This window comes from Pieris brassicae, chromosome 8 (genome assembly GCF_905147105.1).
Source record: "Pieris brassicae chromosome 8, ilPieBrab1.1, whole genome shotgun sequence".
Classification (NCBI taxonomy): Eukaryota; Metazoa; Arthropoda; class Insecta; order Lepidoptera; family Pieridae; genus Pieris; species Pieris brassicae.
Genome location: NC_059672.1, coordinates 644,732 through 664,865, shown reverse-complemented (window position 1 = coordinate 664,865; position 20,134 = coordinate 644,732). Strand labels below are relative to the sequence as shown.

The 20,134-nt window shown below is 34.6% G+C and overlaps 1 protein-coding gene across 1 annotated transcript in view; it reads right to left on the bottom strand.

The window, feature by feature from the left end:
• Positions 1 to 19,529: 19,529 nt before the first annotated feature.
• The window catches only part of LOC123713375, a 28,728-nt gene continuing 28,123 nt past the window's right edge, over positions 19,530 to 20,134 (bottom strand). Inside the window, exon 9 of the mRNA XM_045667000.1 lies at positions 19,530 to 19,955. Within this exon, the coding sequence (XP_045522956.1) occupies positions 19,752 to 19,955 (204 nt within the window). The 3' untranslated portion in view covers positions 19,530 to 19,751. The remainder of the gene's footprint in view (positions 19,956 to 20,134) is intronic.

Genomic DNA, 20,134 nt, shown 5'->3' with positions numbered 1-20,134 from the left:
CCTTTAAGGAGCGAGTTTTATTTACACACATAGGAAGTCCCAAACACCACCAGGGTTCAAATCTACGACCTCAGGAATGAGTGTCGCAAGTTGAAGTGACCAGGCTAACACTGCTTAATAAAACTAAATGAAATTTTGTTCCACAAACTCACTTGTACGTTTCAATGAACCGCGCCAATGACATGGTGTAGAAAATCGATATTAGTATTGCCTATAAATTGACCACGGTCTTCAAAACAATCATGTTTATCATACGTCATTTGCTATTAACACTGCAGTAGTGCGATCGAATCATGACAGTGCATACAACTAGCTCGTACGCTGAAGGAAACCATCGTGAGGAACCCGTAAACCTTTACCTTTTTAAACCGAAGTCTAAGAGCAAAAAAACATATGTGTGTAATTAAATACACGCGTTAGAAGTTATACTTCTTTGGCGTAACAAGTTAAGAATCTTTTTAAAAACTTTATCCTTCGCCTTTTTCTACGTTTGTAGAAAAAACGACACTAACAACAGAAAAGGTTTTAAATACATTGCAAGTTTTATTATAACGCATTTTCTATTTAAATAAAGTTTATTTAAATATCACAAAAAAATATTTCTACATAATTAAAGAAATGGACATTTTTTTTAAATGTTGATCATGCTAACTTCAGGGTGTCGGTTTTTCGTGACGGTGTGCGGGTGTCAGTTTTTTGTGAATGCGTGCGGGCGCGTCGTAAAAATTTACTCTCATAATTTTTCCCTACTTCTCTATAAAGACAAATGAAAACAAAAAATCTGTGGCTAAGACAGTGAACGCCACATATAAAATTTAAAAAGAAACTTTAAGCAGTACAAAATGAAATCCACTTACAACCTAATTACATTTCGTGGTCATAAAACATGCACGCTAAATCGTAGATAATCTAATAAGCCAATTAAGCCTAACCAACTTCATTACAAACATTAATTTCGTAATTTACTTTCAATGAAATTACCTATGACGCGCGGTACAAAATACTATGTCGTCTGTGTCAATTATTTCAGGAGAAATGCCTTAGAAAAACAACATCGTTCTGATTGTTTAATTAAATAACGATACTTACGTAATAAAAATAAATAAATCAATGGCGCTACAACCTTTTTAGGTCTGGGCCTCAGCAGTTTCATCCAATGTAAACATTTAAAATATACTTAATATAAAACGTATACATAGGGTATGTATATTGTATATATGTAGTGAGACTCAGTTTCCGCACTTAAACACAAATTTGGTTCTTTGTGTGTAAAGTCCTGGCTAATTAAACTGGCTGGCTCCTTCCAGACGCTCAGAAGTTTCTTGGGCACTGCGCAGGCTTCACGTAGCGATCTCACTGCACCAAGGATTTTTGTTCGTTGTGAAGCCCACGCATTCCAGGACTACGTGGGTGACTGATTCCACTGCACAAGAGACTGTCTGACGCACCAAGGACGAAGAGATGATTGTTAAATAGATAGTGGCCCGTAATTCTCATACCCAGGATATAAAAATCAACAGATTTTGTTTGGACAATCATACTAGTTGATTCATTAAAGAGTATCTACTCTGCGAGGTCTGCGTGGGTACAGTCCTTCAGTAAAAATGGTTACTAACTGTACTTCACATGTCAATAAATTACTTATTTTATTACTATTATTATTGATGCTGAGCAATATGCCCTTAAACTTAAATGGAGATGGGCAGGCCACGTAGCCCGTTGTACAGACGACAGATGGTCTAGAACAGTAACAGAATGGACGGGTCCGAAAGGAAACAGAAAGAAAGGAAGACCAATGGAGCGATGGGCCGACGGGATCGAGAGGGTAGCTGGCAGAGATTGGATGACGATGGCGAAAAATAAAGTAGGGTGGAAAAAGTTGGAGGAGGCCTTCTCCCGGACAGGGGCCGCATCTTAGTAAAACTATAATTTTTCTTTTTATTTCAATCAAATGTATGTCAAACATTTGGAATAAAGGCTTATTATTATTATTATTAACACATTTTTGGACGTTAAAAACTTGATAGATTCTCAAACCCTAAGTATTACGTTCACTAATCAATCTACGCAAGTAGCACTCATACGATGGCGAGATATACAGTGATGACAAAGTAGTTATAGAATATTGTTAGTTGATCAGCTGGGGTTCGAACTCACGACTTTAAGTCAACAATCACGAGTTGAGTTTACGCATAATCTACGCCAACGCTGCCCTTGTATTGTTGACATAATTTTTAATTTATGATAATTCATTCTGTTAAAAAAAGGGATAAAAACCTTTTGTATACACTTCTCGTGTAAAATTGAATAATACAAAGCTAAATGGAAATTAAAAATGTTTCTCGAACAGAGTTTAATACATTTATAAAGGTAAGCATTAAAATAACGTATACACCACTCTAGCGCGGGTAATACAAACTTCTTTTGGCATATTGCCAAGGCTTTTGCTTGTCTGTTACCTTATATTTTATTACTGAATACTCTCGAAATTAACATACCCTTAGATGTGTTTAAATAGAATATTCCAGCTACGTATACCCAATCTTTTATGTAAAATGAACGTAATAAATTTATATAGAGACGCAACTTTCCCGCGTGGATTTCGTGTATTTCTTGCGACCTCTGCAAAAAACCGTTTTATTATCTAAATTAACATATAATGCTCTAAAGTTTCCTCACACCATATATTGGTGAAAACAGTACAAAGATCTGTTAGGTAGTTTTTTAGTTTAATATAAAATATGTAATGCATCTGTTTTATAATGAAAAATAGGAGCGTCAGTGATGGCATTTGTCTCATGTCATCTGAGCGTAAACTCTGTTTATCAGAAAGAGAAAAATGAACCTTTGAGGTGATTTTAAAATAATGCTTACAAATGACTATGAATGGTCTTATAAGAAATAGGTCTTATACGAAACACGAGATACACTCAATCTCAAAGATACTTAAACAGCATCATCATCTGACATCTGATAGTCCATCGTATAGCGATCGTCTACAGCACTTCAACTGAAAAACATTTCTTTGTAGTATATTTTTCTTTATAAACTGTGCAACATTATGCAAGGCTCACCAAATATTAGCTAAACTGAACATTTTTGTTCCTAGGAGTTTAGACGTTGCAAAAAAGCTCACCTCCACTGAGCGTTCTAATTTAGGGTTCTACCCTCCACTAAACAGAATGACGAGAATGTGCAATCAGCTCCAGGGCTGGAACAATCCTGATATTTTGTTGGATCGCCCATCCGATTATCGTCAGGACATCACTCTCTTAGGTTCCATTAAATGAATTATTAAATGAAAACTACTTTACAGAAAATTACCTCAAAACAATTAAAACTCACTATCACTATTCAACACGTAGAAAATTAAAAAACGAATTTCTATTACCCAAATACAATAATTTATATGGGAAAAAAACATTTGATTACATTATTCCAAATTTAATAAACTCGATACCAGCTACACTTCTTACTAATATAACAAGACACAATATTAAATTTAAATTAAAAAATACTACATAAGTCAAACAATTATAAATTATGCATAACAAAAATTATGCTATATACGTCATTAAAACATATTCGAATATAGAAACTCATCCTGTATGTGAATGAGAATTCTCGACAAGAACAGGTTTCTGGCATCGGCTATGTATGGCGCGTCAATGTTTAGATTTGTTTACGACGTTTTACGTGCAATTTTAAATCGTTTTATTGTTATAAATTTAAATTTACAGTTTATATGTCACTGGCCTTAGTATATATATATGTGTGTTAATGATTTAATTATGTTCGACGTCCTGGTGGATAAAAAAACTGTGCACAGTTTGTGTTTCCACCACATCAACTTCCTTTATATTATGAACACTTATACAATAAATAAATTACTATGTTTGTATTATATAAGCATTATGTTTATTCACGCCATCCGCACGTATTATCGAGGCCACAAATTTGTTTTCTGTATAACTTGTTTCATTTCTTGTGTATGTTGGTATAAATAAATAAATCATACGTGTTCATAAGTAGCGGTTTCCGTCCGCCTTTTATGAACTAAATAATTTTCTCATTTGAAAAATTGTATTGAATAGACGTGGCGATTGCGTCCCAGATAGATCCTCTAAGCTAGGCGTAAAGCGCTTTACCGGACTTTAATCTAAAGCATTGTGCACGATCCGCTTACCTTTCGGTGGTGGGTTATATTCAGGTCATCATTCTTGAAGATTTAAATCTCATGTCGCTTAAGACTCATAATATCTACTCGTAGAACACGTAACCGTGACGACGTGTGAAACGAAAATACTATACGTTTAGAATTTGGTTGGATTGTCTCTTATGTTGTGGGCATTTCTAAAAGCTTTTGAGGTATGTTACCTACCATTAAACATTTTCGTGTAATTATTGCAAGACAAATATACAAACCAGGTCTAAGATAATATTAATGATAGCCTTTTATTTGTGTTCTACACGTTTATATTTCTATCCCATTATTTTTTTAAATCTTTTTGCCTTTTTTGCTAAAGGCCTCATCCGAATCTCGCCATTCCTGTCTGCACTGTGCCACATGGTGGTACCTTTATTTTGATTTAATTTAGAGACAAAACCTCGTGTTCAAGCTAGTAAATCATAAAAATTGAATACCGCAGTAATCTAATTCTATTTTAGTTCCGTTAATGCGATGAGGTTTTGATACTGAAGCTCGGCTAGGTAACATGCCTTCTGAATATAACTCAACGTGGATTATTGATTTTAAACACAATACAAGGTCGCGTTTAAATATACAATTGGATATCGAGTTAATCAATTTGAAGGTTATTTAAAAAATGTAATTATTATGAAGCATGGCCGCGGGCCTTTTCACCTCATAAAAAATGGAAAACAAATGAATGTTTAGTTGAACTTACCTTTCTTTTGTCATGAATCATTAAATATGCCATAAAAAACTAATATCCCTGTTTTGAAAATTCTTCCCTCGTTTTACAACTATATATTTACCCAAAGAGGGATTTTTTTCTATAATTTAAAATAAAGTTTAAAATACTTAGTATATTGTCTTAGTGTTTGCTGTAAGATTTCTTTGTAACTAAATAAATTTTTCATTATTTATTTGAGTTATACGTTACTAATTTTTATTTAATAAATACCATTAGCTATATAAAAAAATATATTTGAAAACAAAGAAACTTGACAGCATGAACAGTTTTCTGAAATGTTGCTAAATCTAATCATAATATGCACATATTTACACTATTTGTAGTAACCGTATAAAATATATTACCCAGTAAATCCGGTAAGGTTCGCTCAAAGCTCCTGTCACTCTGTGTTCGTTCCTTCCCTTTGACTCTAAAATGGTGTCATCGCTGAATACGTAAACAACTGCAATGCTAACTTATTCTGATAGCTTCACAATAAGGAAAACGCTTAGATAAAATCTTAGATAAGATGGAGGCATTTAGAGCTTATTGGTTAAAACAGAATAACGACACAATTATCGTTATTCGTCTTTTAAGTAAAGTACTTTTTACGTTAGGGAGTGTACAAGTATTGCGACTGGCGAAGAGTTGCTGCATAAGGCACACGGCAAGACACGCTTGACGGCCAACCTCCAATAGTGATGAGACACAAAAAGAAATAGAAGAACTCATTGGCTTTCTCCTATCAAATTGTGTTGGCAATGCTGTCTTCACATGAGAGAAGTGGTTTAGTTAATGCGATGCAAATAGAGAATTTATTTCTTAAAATAATAGAAAAATTACGATGTATTTTATTCCGAATTTAATTGAACATTTAATATTTACGTTTTTCCAAACCAAAGTATTTCCATATATTAAAAAGTATAACTATCAGACAGTGTAAAACTTTAACCAACCTAATGGTCTTGATTATTGAAGTTTCTTGGTATTTTTTCCTTTTTTTTTTCTTTATAGAGTAAACGCCTTAACTGCGTTAGTCAAACTCAAACTCAAAATAACTTTATTGATACCTGTAAACAGGTACACTTATGAAGGTTAAAAAAAGAAATTAATTGTAAAAGCCTTTAGTCTATGGAGTAGACGATTGAAAATAATAAAGCATGAGCGATAATTCCTCACCAGAATAAGTCGGTTGACGTGAAGGAAATATCAAAGCGGACGGTCAAACATAATTTGCATTGGATTTATACCCAGGCCTCAGTTCTCTATCGCTCCCTTCCGATATCGTAAGTTAGCCTTAAAGCCAGGCTTATCAACTAGTTTAATGCCGTTAGGTCGTCTAACCGGGTTACTTAGGCGAAACAGTTGCCTTTTGCATAAATAGTAATCTAAAGTGCGATTATAAATGGTTTATAAAATATTATTTATTTTATATTATATTTTAAGAATTGGCTGCAGTGCACAAAGCTTAATCGAGAGATCGCGGGTTCAAATCCAATAGGCTTTTTAATCTCTGTGCGCAACGGAAACTAATCTAAGCAATCTAATTACTTCAAAGAATTATCGCAATATATTTTTTTACTATTGTTGCCAGATCTCAAATCAAGTCCTCATAACGGAAGAGAAACGAAATATATGGTAAAGATATGTAGGTAAAAGATGCAGAAAACAAAACGAACTTCTTTTTAGGCTGTAGGTTTTTTCATCTTTGAAGAACAAAGAGAAAAGAAGAGATATTAGTCTAGATCAAAGTTTCACGTTTACAGATCACAATATCTCTGTCATACTTTTAGCATTTGTATCGTAATATCAAACAGTTTTTACGTAAAATCCACGAACATGCAATCCATTAGAATGCTTTGTGTGAATGACAATCAATGTGAACTCCACTAGTGTGGCGACAGGTTTATAGTTTTAATAGCACTAAAATACCTATTGAACAAAGTGTTGCACATTATTCTATTTAAATTCCATTTTCAACGCACAAATATACAGTATTTACAATATTCTTAACCGACACAGTAATAATTAAAAATGGATAATTAGCTTAGTCCCTGTGTTAATGTTGGCAGCATTTCCTCACTCTATTACGAACTTAAATCTTTATTAAGCACCTGTGCACTTGGGCTTAAGAGTCTCTACTCCAAAGGCAACAAATCAATGTTGAAGGAAAGACTCTTTGAGCCGTTAATTTTTTTTTTCTGCATGCTCCGCGGGGAGCTTTTGTGGTTGTCTGAGGGAGTAGGGACGGGCTTTTGGCATGTTGGATATTGAATCAAACCAAATGATTACATAATTTTATTTGACATCAGCAGTTGACTTTTCTTAAATAACTTCCTAAATATTCTTATATGAGTAAGCCCAATTTGGGAAGACAACTGCGTCAGTTTCGTTTATTGTTTTACAGGCAAATATACAGATACCGACAAACATCTTAAAGAAATGTCCTTGGCTGCGCAGATGCGATTTTTAGGTATCACTTAGAGCGATGCGTGCTGCGCAACCTTTCCCCCATTCCCTTGTTTAATGCTCAAGAAGTTTGCCGGTATCTGTACCAGTATTACGCATTGACATTGCATATGTGAACAGATACGCAGTTAAGAAAAACAAAAAACTTTTTAAATGGATTAAAGCTATGTATTATTTTTAAAATTTATTGTTATTTACATAATTCTAAATTTTTATAATTAAATTTTTCCGACGTTTCGCGTGCTTCACAGCGCGCGTAGTCACGGTGACTGAAGACGAAAGGTGTTAAATGTCAAAAGTATCACAGCTGCAGAGAAAGTTGTATTATCTGTATTTATTTCCCCGAAGTTGATATCGACTAAAAGATGACGGGTTTTTGCAAAAATGACTCACGGTGTCCTCTGTTTTCGCGGATTGTTTGTCTTCGGGTTTTAATTTGGATATTATTGGAGGGATCCAATCCAATCCAATTATCAAACACCTTCCCAGGTGTAATTTTAGCCCGTCTTCTCTATTGAAATTGGGGTGTTTTTTTTTATTTCAATGGCATCGCGTACCAATCTTGGAAAGAATCTTTTTTCTTTCGCAAGTACTATCGGTTGGTCAAAACGTATGTAATGATTAGGCCTATCTACTGTGTGTTCACAGACTGCTGATTTTGTGTGTCGTCTATGTTTTATGTCTGCAATGTGCTCTTTGAGTCTGTTGGCCATAATGCGTTTAGTTTGCCCTATGTAAGACAGGCCACAGTCGCAATCCAGTTTGTAATAACAAATTTAAAAAAAAGATTCATTTGCACCAACTTTTACATAAACAAGTAATGTGAACGATACTTAATTGTCCATCTACCATAAGGATATTTTCAAAACGTTTGGCTAATTATAAAAGTTATTCCTCTAGCCAGCAAATTGAATTGAAGGCATCATGACCCAAAACCTAGTTGTTTTAACAAACGTTTGTTTTAAACCAAATCTAAACTTCGTGTTTTTTTTAGTATTCAACAAATCTCGTTGCATATTCATCATGAATTTCAATTTTAGGCAAACAAAGCGACCAGGCTATAAAATCTTTTTAAATATCATAGGTTAGGCCGCACTGCGGCTAAAACGCTACTTTTTCAATCGAATTAAGGAAATAAAAATTTCCAAAATACAATTTTAAACACTAGAAGTATTTTAACTTTATTAACAGTGATTCATGTATACGCAACTTGGATGCAGCCAAGTTTTGTATAAAAAAGTTTTCTTTCGGAAACAGCTTTTGCGTTTGAGGAATAATAAAGTTATTCCTAACTTATAGAAACCTTAACTTATATCATAAAAAATATGTTAGAAAATAGTGAGGGAGAAAATACTGGGGATTTTTCTTTCTATATAATTAACATTCACTCGGTGAAGATCGTAAGGAAAACGGCATGTCATAAAACCCAAAAATCTTCGATGTGAAAAAAAAACGTGCGTTGTACGCATGTCTTGTTTATATTTGAACAAATCTACTTAATTTTAGATTTCCGATACTTAGAGGGAAGGAAGATATGTTAGGAATTTAATTGTCCTTAAAATATTAGAAGTCTCGATAATTAATACAAATTATAAATTTATTTCTTTTAATTTATTTATTCGCTCGAACATGATTCGACGCGAATTTTTCAACTTCTTCAACAATACCGATATTGTTGTGACTAAAGCATTATGATAAGTAAAATATGCAATATAAGTTCGTATTTCAACATTATCTAAATATCTTCTAAAAATAGAGTATATTGTCAGTCTACTCTCGCTCCATCGCTATTTGCTACTTTTGCCCTTTCTCACTCTCTCTCTCTCTCAATCGCTCTCCTTTTTCTTCGACAAAAATACTGCACATCTTCATGTCGCTAATATTATTATTATGATTGTATTTCATCCATAAAAAAATACCTTCATGAGTCCAAAGGAGTTTTATTTTAAAAAGGTCATGGAACAGAACAGAAATCTGAGTTCCAGACCTAAACGACGCTCTTGCGAGTCCTCTGGCATGTCTCCATATGCAGCGGTAGCACGTATCATCTCGTAGCATTTAAGCGGTGTCAGGCACAGTAAGCTGATCACCAACTACTATACTATAAAAAAGATCAAGGAACGGATTCAATTTGCGGCCAAGCCCCATATAGGGTATAGCGCACTTACATTGCCAGAAGGCTCGTAAGTGCGGCCTTTTAAGAATTGGTACGCTCTTCTCTTGAAGGATTATTTTTGTCCGTGAATGGTAAAGCAGCTATTTCAATGAAAAAAGAAATGTCGCATTGTTTTGATCTGCCATTAAACGATGTGTGGCTTCAATTGTATTATGTTACCGGTTTTGCGGTTACCGCTCGCATAATTATGTGCGGCTGCCCTTACGTTGCATATTTACATTAATTATGCAAAAATGGGGTAATAACTTCTATGAAATTTGTTTATTTTGTGGAAATACTTAAAGTGCGCTCCGCAAAATGTGAAAAACGGTAAGTGTGCTGTAATATTTGCACCGCTACATTGGATTTAGCAGGTTCTTGATAAAGAATATTAGCTTTGCGACTTATTGTGACTTACTACACATACTTTGTGTTTACAGAATAATAAATAAATTTTGTTGGGATCGTCAAACGAACTTAAATTTGTTTTTAACTGATTGGTTGCAAGGAAAAGAAACCTGACGTGTGAAACTGCTATTTAAAAAAAACTTAAGACACTATATATATAACCTGTAATTAGTAACGAGCAGAAGTGATATTAAGTGATACCGCCGCCGCCTATGGACGCTGTCAATGTCAAAATACTCGCAAATGCTTGCGTACTTTTTCAGAATTGGTACGCTCTTTAAGCTGGCTTAAATAATGCTTTGCTGTGGAACGACCACGGTTGAGGTGATACGGGTGGAATTTTGTACTCAGCTTCTACGTCCAATAATCAAAAGTAATTTCTATGTGATCGTTTTAAATAACCAGTTCTATAACCCATCAAACTAGATTTATTTATTTACTAGCGGGGCCGACAGACGTTATCCTATCTTGACAATGAATATTAATTATGAATTGGTATAATAACTAAATAGTATTTCAGAAAGATTTTTAAATAAATTTAAAGACTGAGCTCGTCTGATATAAATTGGTAAGGAATTCCATAGTAGGATACTTTGCACAGTAAAGGAGGAGTGATAGAATTCAGTTTTATGAGTTTCAAGAATTCGATTGTCTAGGGAACGCAAATCAAAACCAACGCCAGACAATAATATAAAATGTTGATTTACTGTATATTCACCAAATATTTTATTTATCATAACAATCAAATATACAATATTTACAATTTTCCCAAACCAAATAGTAATAATAAAAAGAAACCCGTTGGCGTAAACAATATCACACTACGACCAAAACTACGTATACGCGATACGCAGAGATAGAAGCGCGAGGCTGCTATGTAATGTGAAGTCACACCAAGCTCGTGGTTTCATCTATCAGGGCCGGAGTCCCTCAAGGCTCGGTCCTCTCGCCCCTTCTGTTCACGCTGTTCCCAATGTGGAACTAGCCCTCTATGCCGATGACACAAAGATAGAGGTGTGATCGTGAACAGACTCCAGACCGCAACTACGTCGCTAGGCAAATGATTTCGGGAATGGGGCTTCCAAATAAATCCCAAGAAGCGTCGCAGTTCCCTTTATCAGGGGGCAACCCCGGTGTTCTCGCTAATTTTCGGGGAAAATTTCGCCCTATACGGGCAAACCACCCCCTGAGAAAAGTCTGTCAAATACCTAGGAGTCACGCTCGATAGCGGCATGTCTTTTCGTAAGCACATAGCCGCCGTTCGCAACAAGGCCTCTTTTGTCCTCTCTCGTCACTATTTCCTCCTGAATAACACATCACATGTGCCTTAGACACAAGGTGATTTGTACAAGGCCTGCATCCGACCGTGCACGACCTACGCAAGCGTAGTCTTCGCGCTTTCTGCCCCCATCCATATCCACCGGCGGCACCGGCAGGTGCTTCAGTCGCGATTTCCCTTCTACGTGAGAATCGTCTATCTGCACCACGACCTACCATAATCTTTAATTAGCGCATGTGCACTAGAACCCCACGGCCCAGGAGTCTATTCCAAAGGGAACAATGGAAGTAGGAGGAAAGACTTTTATTTCTTCCCCAAAGTTAGCTTTATTCAACAAGTAACTTCTGTTTCCATAATATCTCATATGAAAACATACTCAATCCTCATGAATAAATAATAAGGCACATTAAACAGCATTCAGTCCATTTCCGATGGAACAGTATTTAATGTAACATCGAATATACTCTTAACATTAAAATTTCATGAACGAACAATGTAAACATGGATTATGCAATTTAATCATTGTTTTCGATGTTTAATCTTGCAATTGAATAATAAAACACAGTTTTCATTATAATTACAAATACGTTTTAACTGGTGTTATAAATTCAAATCTGTTTCAATATTATAATCAAATTCAGGGTTAAGGCTACATAAATTACAGTATAGTTTTATTAATTACATTACAAATAAAAACAAATAATATAAAAAGTTAAAGATGTATCGGGCTCTACGCTAACAAGCGATCACTATCAGGTAAAAGGTTAGAAAAATATAAAAAAAATACTGATAGTAATTTGGAGTTTTACTTTCTTTTTAAATTATGCAACGGACGTTACATTTTCTTAACTCAGTGTTTCCAATTCTTTAAATCAGTTGTCTAATGAACATAAAACATGAAAATATCAAACAAATATACAATAATTCGTGTAACGACTTAATAATAATAAATCCTATTTCTCAATGTTGTATACACACACAATATACACTAACTGAAGCATGTTTAATTTTGGGTGGGTGAATATGTGTGGGTGTGTGTGTATGTGTAATATATATAAAGTGATCCTACAGCTAACATAAGTTAATATAGCAAAAAACAATAACTTGCCTTAAAAAATAATTACTAAAATATATTATTAAAGGGGGAGGCAAGGCTCCGAAGATGTAAAGACTGGCAGTGTGTTGAACACTTTGAATAGCCAGACTAATTCTTTGTCCGGAGTAGCTGCCAGCTCCTCGGTCTCCTGCGATGTTAACTAATTTTTTTGCTATTTCCTTAAAAGGTCTTATAGCGCTAGGACCTCACGGACCAAGGTGCTCGACACCGAATAGAACATAATCATATACGGAGCCTAGACCCCCGTATTTGCATGATTTAGCTTTTTCCGCCGCTTCAAATGCCGCACCAGCTCTGCCATCAACCCGTTGTTAGTTCCATGTAGATGGGAAGAGGCCAGCGCGTCTGAACGGTTTGCATACCCATACCCGGCCCATCTTCCATGGAATCAAACTCATACAATCCGGTCTCTTGCCATCGTCTCTTGCGATACCTGTCGGCTCAAGTAGACTTGGCACGTTGATGAAGGCAATGTATGTGAGTTATCTTCTTGGATCTTAAATGGATAACAAATTTTCTGTTTCATCATAAACAAGGCTTTTTAGAAAGAGAGAAAAACATCAATGGCGCTACAACCTCTTCAGGCCTCAGATTTCTGTATCAGTTTCATGATTATTTTTTTAATCTTCTGTGCCTGACGCACGCCGTCTACTTTTTGGGTCTAAGGCAAGACGGTTTCCTCACGATGTTTTCCTTCACCGTTCAAGCTAATATTTAATGCGCACATAGAAAATCTATTGGTGCACAGCATCGAACCTACGACCTCAGGGAAGAGCGTCGCACGCTGGACCCACTAGGCCAACACTGCTCTAAATTTTTAGAAATATAGAAACAGCTATTCTACTTGTATAAAATTTTACAAAAAAGTACGTTGGTAAAACAAAATACAGATTTTCGATGAACGACGTTGGAATTATGGACGTGGGGCATGGTGTACAAGTCAATTTGTACACAAGACCTTTAAGACCTTTCACGTTAGTATTCCGAAACGCTCTGAACGAAATCGTAATTCTGTGTGACAGGCTGGGATGAGACCGTTTGGCCACGAAATATGTACTTTCCACCTTTTTTTATTTAATTTCATATTTCATATTAGGGTTATAAAAATAATTACTAATTCGACACTGATAGTGCACAAAATGTTACAATGCTACACCTGCTTGTAGTCTGGAAACTGGTTCTTAACGACTCGACTGGGACCTTGTTTTCAAAACTATATAAAGTTGTCTAATAAATGCACAATCCCACTTATTTAGCATTTTCTTAATTGTTTATTCGAAATTAAAATACGCCTCCAAAAAAATTGCGAGCAAATTATCATTAACCTATATACTTCACTAATATTGAGACGTCTTTGTTAAGAATTTGGCATACAGTTCTCTAAACATAATGATTTTGTAACAGTAAAAAAACTGTGAATTCAAAACTGTTACGACTTGAAAGAATTAAAACCTGTCGTGTTTTTTTTTTAAATAAATATATGTAATACGTAGGACACCAAGGTACTCTATGACTTTTCCCTCTACACAAGAAACAAGCAGCGAATATTTGTAACAACTATCGCACCGATGCACTTATACACCAATGAGGATAGAGATACGCCAATGCTGTGCTCAACGAAATATTTAAAAAATACTTGTAATGACAGATACCTAATAACTAACAGGTTTTGCCAGAGGCCGTGGCACGAGAAGTCTAATCGCTAACAAAATCATATAATAGAAAAGAGCCGGGAATCTAATATTCTCATACTTATTACTCTAAAGTGTACTGTGTGTTACTAAAGGACTCGGTAAATAAACAGTTGTTTATTTTAACGCAAAATGTTGTCAGAAATTCATAACACAACCTTTGATTTATACGCATCAAGTGGTAGGCTAGGTTATTTACCAAGAATGTTTGATTTCCGGCTTAATAATTCGGGTAAAATGAGACAAATTCTCTAAGGATCACCCTGTTTGGGTTTGAATTGCTTGGAGAAACATTGTTGATCCTGATTACCAATGTTTCATAGATATCACTTTCACAACACCTTCATACTTTCCGCTGTATACTACCGCTTTAGTTTACGCTAAAGTTGTGGCCAGCCAGTCTTGCTTTTGCTAGAAGGGCTGTGCCTGCATTATTAAACTGTAATCATGTCGCCTTTGCTAACTTTAGAATAGATTCGGTCGTATCTTGTAATTAAAAATAAAACTAAGTTTTCATGTAACAGCTTAGTCTTGCAATGGGCGTTTTGACAACGACATTAAGGAATCACAGATAAGTCGGATCGATGTTGTAACGGGCTTATAAATAATATATCAACTCGTTACTAAGAAATATATAAATTAATGTTTAATTTCGTCTGGGACCATTTTGACCGATATTCGTGCATTTGTGAATAATAATCTGTATCGTAGACCGATGTATATCTCGGATCCCAAATCTCTAACGACGGCAGCTCCGTCCCCGAAATGAAAAGGCGAATCGGCATGGCTAAAGGTGCCATGCCATCTGGAAGAAAAGAGGACTTGGTATCAATACCAAAATAACACTGATACGGGCTTTAGTGTTCCCCATCTTCCTGTATGGAGTAGAAACGTGAGAAAGGCAGAGGATCGATGCCTTTGGAATGCTCAGAATACCTTGGACTGCGAAGCGTACCAATACATTGATCCTAACCCAACTCCGCGTACGGACTCGCCTGTCTACCATATGCCTACAGAGAATCGTCTCTTATTTCGGACATACAATGCACCGAGGCGATGAAAATTTGGAGAAATTGATCGTGGTTGGTAACACGAAGGCAAAAGATCACGTGGCCGTTCACCAACTGGATGGACCGATGAATGAAAGACTCATCGTCCTCAAAACTGTTCACTATCATAAGAGAGGCGCTGGACAAAAACCGATGGAAGCAGATAGTCCGCTCTAAATGCTTCATTGCTGACCACGATGCTCAGACATGAGCTGCCGATTGAAAAGAGAGAGAGAGAGAGAGTGAATAATAATAAATGGCTAATTGAAGGAAGTCTATTCTCTTTAAGAGGTTAAAGAGAATAGGCTTCCTTAGAAAAAAAAATTTTTTTTAAATTATTTCTGTATAAAGTGTTTTTTGAAAGATGGATGAAAGTTTCTAGTAATAAATGAGGCTTAATTGTTATCATTATTGTTACAACACAGGCATTGGTTGTTAATTAACTACAAAAGGATGTTGGTGTTTTTGTAAACAAAACTATGGGTAAATGCTACCTGCATTGTCGAAACCAACCAAATAACGAAATTTAATTTAATGTAATTGTCCCTATATTAGCTCACGTCGTACATAAAATAACATAGTATGAAAACATATTGTTGAAATCGAAATCGTTAACTACAAGTAGTGACTGTACCCTAACGTTTGAGCCTCTGCTCATATGAAATAATAATTTATATTGTTCCAAAAGCCTTAAATTCGTTTTGCAGCGAAATAATTATTATAAATGGAGTCTTATAAAGGTAAATGATTAACGAAATGTGTACGTTCCGATGGGTCAACCCATTACACGCAACTACTAATAGAGCAATTGAAGAAACTCATAAAGTTTCAGGAAACTCTTGCAGGAGTTTTGACACAATTCGGTTACATTCTTTGTACAAGTTTAATCAGATATTTCATCACATATAAAACTAATTCCTTGTCTCATTTCTTTAGTTTAAATGTATAACCTTTTAATAATGATAAATTTCGTGACCACCCCAGGCATCCCATCATCGCATTTGCCATTATTTGTAGATCTAGCATTCCGATATACGAGCCAGGTCCATAGTTGGTCACACTTTGAAGTCGATTTCCATTTAATTTTGATAATTTATAAATCGATGTATTATTTATCATTCTTCGTGTTACGCATACATACACATATATACGTACTAAGCGTTGGAAAGTTTTTGTAAAAAAGTTATTAATTCTTTAATTAGTTTACGTTTTATGAAATTACACTCTGACCCAAAAAAACTATACGAATGTTTCGTTTTTTTGATTTTCAAATAAATCTTAAATAATACTTTATATCTGTAACTAGAGATAATGATAAATAACTTGAAAACAGTGCTGGATTCTGTACTGTACCTTAACCAGTATGTATGAAAGTCGAAGCATATAGCAGAGTACTAACGCGAACATTAATAATTACGTAGTCGGTTGCTAATTGAGATTTACGTAACCATTTCACTGATGTAGTACCGATTAGTCCTAATAGTAATTATAGTTTCAGTGGGTATAACAATACTTACTTATACTACTACTATAATACTTGTCAAATAATATTGATTTTCATTTATTGTTTAAGCCAAAACCATTTCCTTGACATAATTTTTAGGCGCTAACAGTAGCAACAAAAAGGAATTCCAATCTAATGTAAAGACTAGCACTAACCTGTGGTGGTGATAATGCTTCTTAACTTCCTCGGGGCTCCATTATTAAATTTTTGAAGTGAAACTTCTTTATCAGCGTTGGAAAAAAAAACGTCACATTTTTCGGTTACACGTCACATTTTTTGGTTACGCGCTATCTTTGTCTTGTCTTAATAACAAAAATATAAAATAACGATAACAATGATGGTAATAATTCTATTACAATTAATGAAATTCTGTAATAATCTTAGTAGTAACAAGGTAAAATGATATAATTGTATTATTTGTTATAATCATCCTTTTGTTAAACTTTATCTTATTTAACTTTATTTAACCAATGTCTGTAAAGTATATATAGTAGATAATTTTTTGAAAAATAAGGTCATAAAGTAGTTTTACTTCTTAAGTGTGTCCACGCACACATTTTATTAAATTATTTACTTTTCTATTAGGTCTAACAGAAGTTTTATTTTCTTTCAATCCGTTGAGCGTTTGAGGGGAAATGCCAAAAGTATATGTATTTCCTAAATGTAGAAAATAGCATAATAGGTATATGTAAAACACAGGTGCCTTTGTTCCTTTATACATTTTCCTAGAAGCTCCAACGCTGAAGACGCAAGTTTATAAAGTAAATAAAATTTCGTATATTCCACGAGCATTATTTGAAATGTTTTAGCCGTATTCCGTACGTTAGGCAATTTATTTTAGTTTTATTTATTCTATTCAGAGTTACTGAGTGGCTTTTACCATTTGAATTTAAATTAAGCTTAAAATTATACGCCTAGTTATAGAACACGAGCAATGATTAACTTTATTTAATATTATTTACGTTATTATATGCGAACAACATTTTTATGTGAATATTTTTCTTTTGCTTAATTCTTGTCAGAAAGGGTGCCATGTTTTGTCGTATTAGCGTCTCCGTCAATGTGATTGGTACGCGGTGGCACTAACAGCATAAAAGATGGACTCGTTACGAAGATGGGGTTGATGTTTCTCCATTTTTCCACCAGTTAGACGTTTTCAGCAAGCTGAAATGTGATTTATGGCCGTTTAAGGAAAGGCTCTAACACATATTAGAAAACTTACTGAAACAATTTTTCAGGCAGTTTCAGAACATGTGCAGTCGAGTGATACAGTTTTCAGGAAACCCGATTGTCAATACTAGTTATACCCCTTTAATGAAGGAATAGTCTAGACAGAATTTTCTAGGTGTGGGAGAAGGATGGAATGACACGTGAGAAAGAAAGATCGGAACCTTCTCGAAGCCAAACTGACAACACTCTAGAACGCCGTACGACAAGGACGGAGCAATGTGCGAGAGAGATAAAGAGTATGTACGTTCTAGAATTGTGCAGTCGCTACTCAGTAGCAATCCCAGACAGTTCTCGAATAACGTTCAAGATTATTGGCCGAGATATATAAGCCAGCTGAAATAGTAGCAATTAGGTCAGTTTCGAGAGCGATTCCGAGAGATTAACAGTGAAGTGAAGACAAGTTAAAAGTATCGTGTGACCGTTTTTGTGTATGGTAACAAATAAAATTCTTCACGTAATTTGTGGCTTTTAAATTCCTCATTGATTAATTTATATATAAACCCTTGAAGTGATCAACGGCAATTTCCATCCGATCCCTTAGCTGGTAACAATATAATAATATAAATAACAGAGAAGTTTGTGTTTTACAACAGTTATCGTATAAAAATACGTACACGGTAATTATACGTGTTTCTGCTGTAAGATTCAAGCACTTCAATAGTACAGTTCTATCGCGACGCCATTGCAACGTGACTGATGTTTCAATAAATTATGAAAATCATCCCTTAATCTCGCTATAAAACAGTATCCAGAAACTTATTATTTATGACAAATATATAAAAAATAAACAGGTCAAACGTCTGTGAAATTCAAACAAATATTTTCCGAAAAAAAGACACGACACAAGACCATTCTATAAACAATCTTGTCTCAAGAATAACTGGTTATTTTGAAAAGTATACAGAAGTTTTACTCAGATCTATTTAAAAAAGAAAATTAGGTAAATAGCATGAGAACTTCTCCCCATTTGCATTAATATAATTTTAATGGGAGAAAGGTCTCGCTTTATTACTTTTATCTCTATTCAACATAAAAAGGGTTTAGAAGGGTGAAAGAATGGCGGTGATAAAGATAATTTTATTATGAGAAATTTAAGCAATATAAAAAATATTAAAACGTGTATTGCGTTGCACACTTTAATTCGCTTAAACAGTGGAAACGTTAAGTGCGAAGAGTTACATTCAGCACAAACAGTATTTAAGGATTTTTTTTTCTATTAGTGGTGGTATATTGATCGGTAACTGGAAAACTTTATTACGTAAGTACTGCCTACTTAATAGATAATTATGTTGTATACTTGTCAACATAAAAATGTGCAAATAGTGTCAGTGTACCCATATAAAATAGTATCGCCACTGGATTATTACGACTCATTGAAACGAATTCTTAAAGTGTCTATAGCCGATGTGAAGTAAAATGCTAATTAACACGATGTATTAATATGGTAGGAAATAAGTCTACGGGACGCCCAAAAAGGTTAGTCATCGCAGCCTATGGACACTAATTTTTAGTGATTGCTTTGTCGTACTTTTAAGACCCAAACCTGGAGTCGATACCGCTGTGGAAGACTTCTATCAAATCAAGGAAGTATAGATAGAGGAAATAAAAGAATAAATGTGTAAATAATTTACTTAATATCTGTACATAAACATTAAAAAATATATTTTATTTACATGCTCATCCAATGATTTACAACCAGTACATACTTAATATTGAAAAGTCTTATAAATCTCTTGAATATAGATTCGATACATTCCACACAATACATAAAATATTAACAATGTAAACTTAAATACAAAATGTATGTAGAGCTCCTAACGCTGTTAATTTATTAAATTAAAATAAATAGTTTGATAATCTAAAATGATTGCATGGGAGGTATCAAATAAATTGTTCCTAGACCAACATCTTTGGATCAAGTTCTGCCAAACTATCAATTGCATGGAATTTGTTTATATCGTAGACACATTCCTATATTATCTTCTGGATTCTCTTTAACTGTAGGAGGTCCAAAATGCATGGATACTGCAAAAGGGGATATTGAAGATTCGACATGGCAATCCTCAAAACGCATCCCGGGACAGAAATTGCTCCCACAGTGGTGGGGGTCACACACTCCCGGACTGAATACTGAACTCTAAAAAGAAGAGATATCCCATGTTCAAAAGTAGCCAGAAACCTATTTTATCGTAAGGAATATTGAAGTTCGTTCAAATCCCAAGTCTAAATCCCAATAAAATACAAATGCCTCAAGCAAAATTAAAAAGAATACTGAAGAAAGTTTGAAATATAATATACAATTTCAATATTATAAGA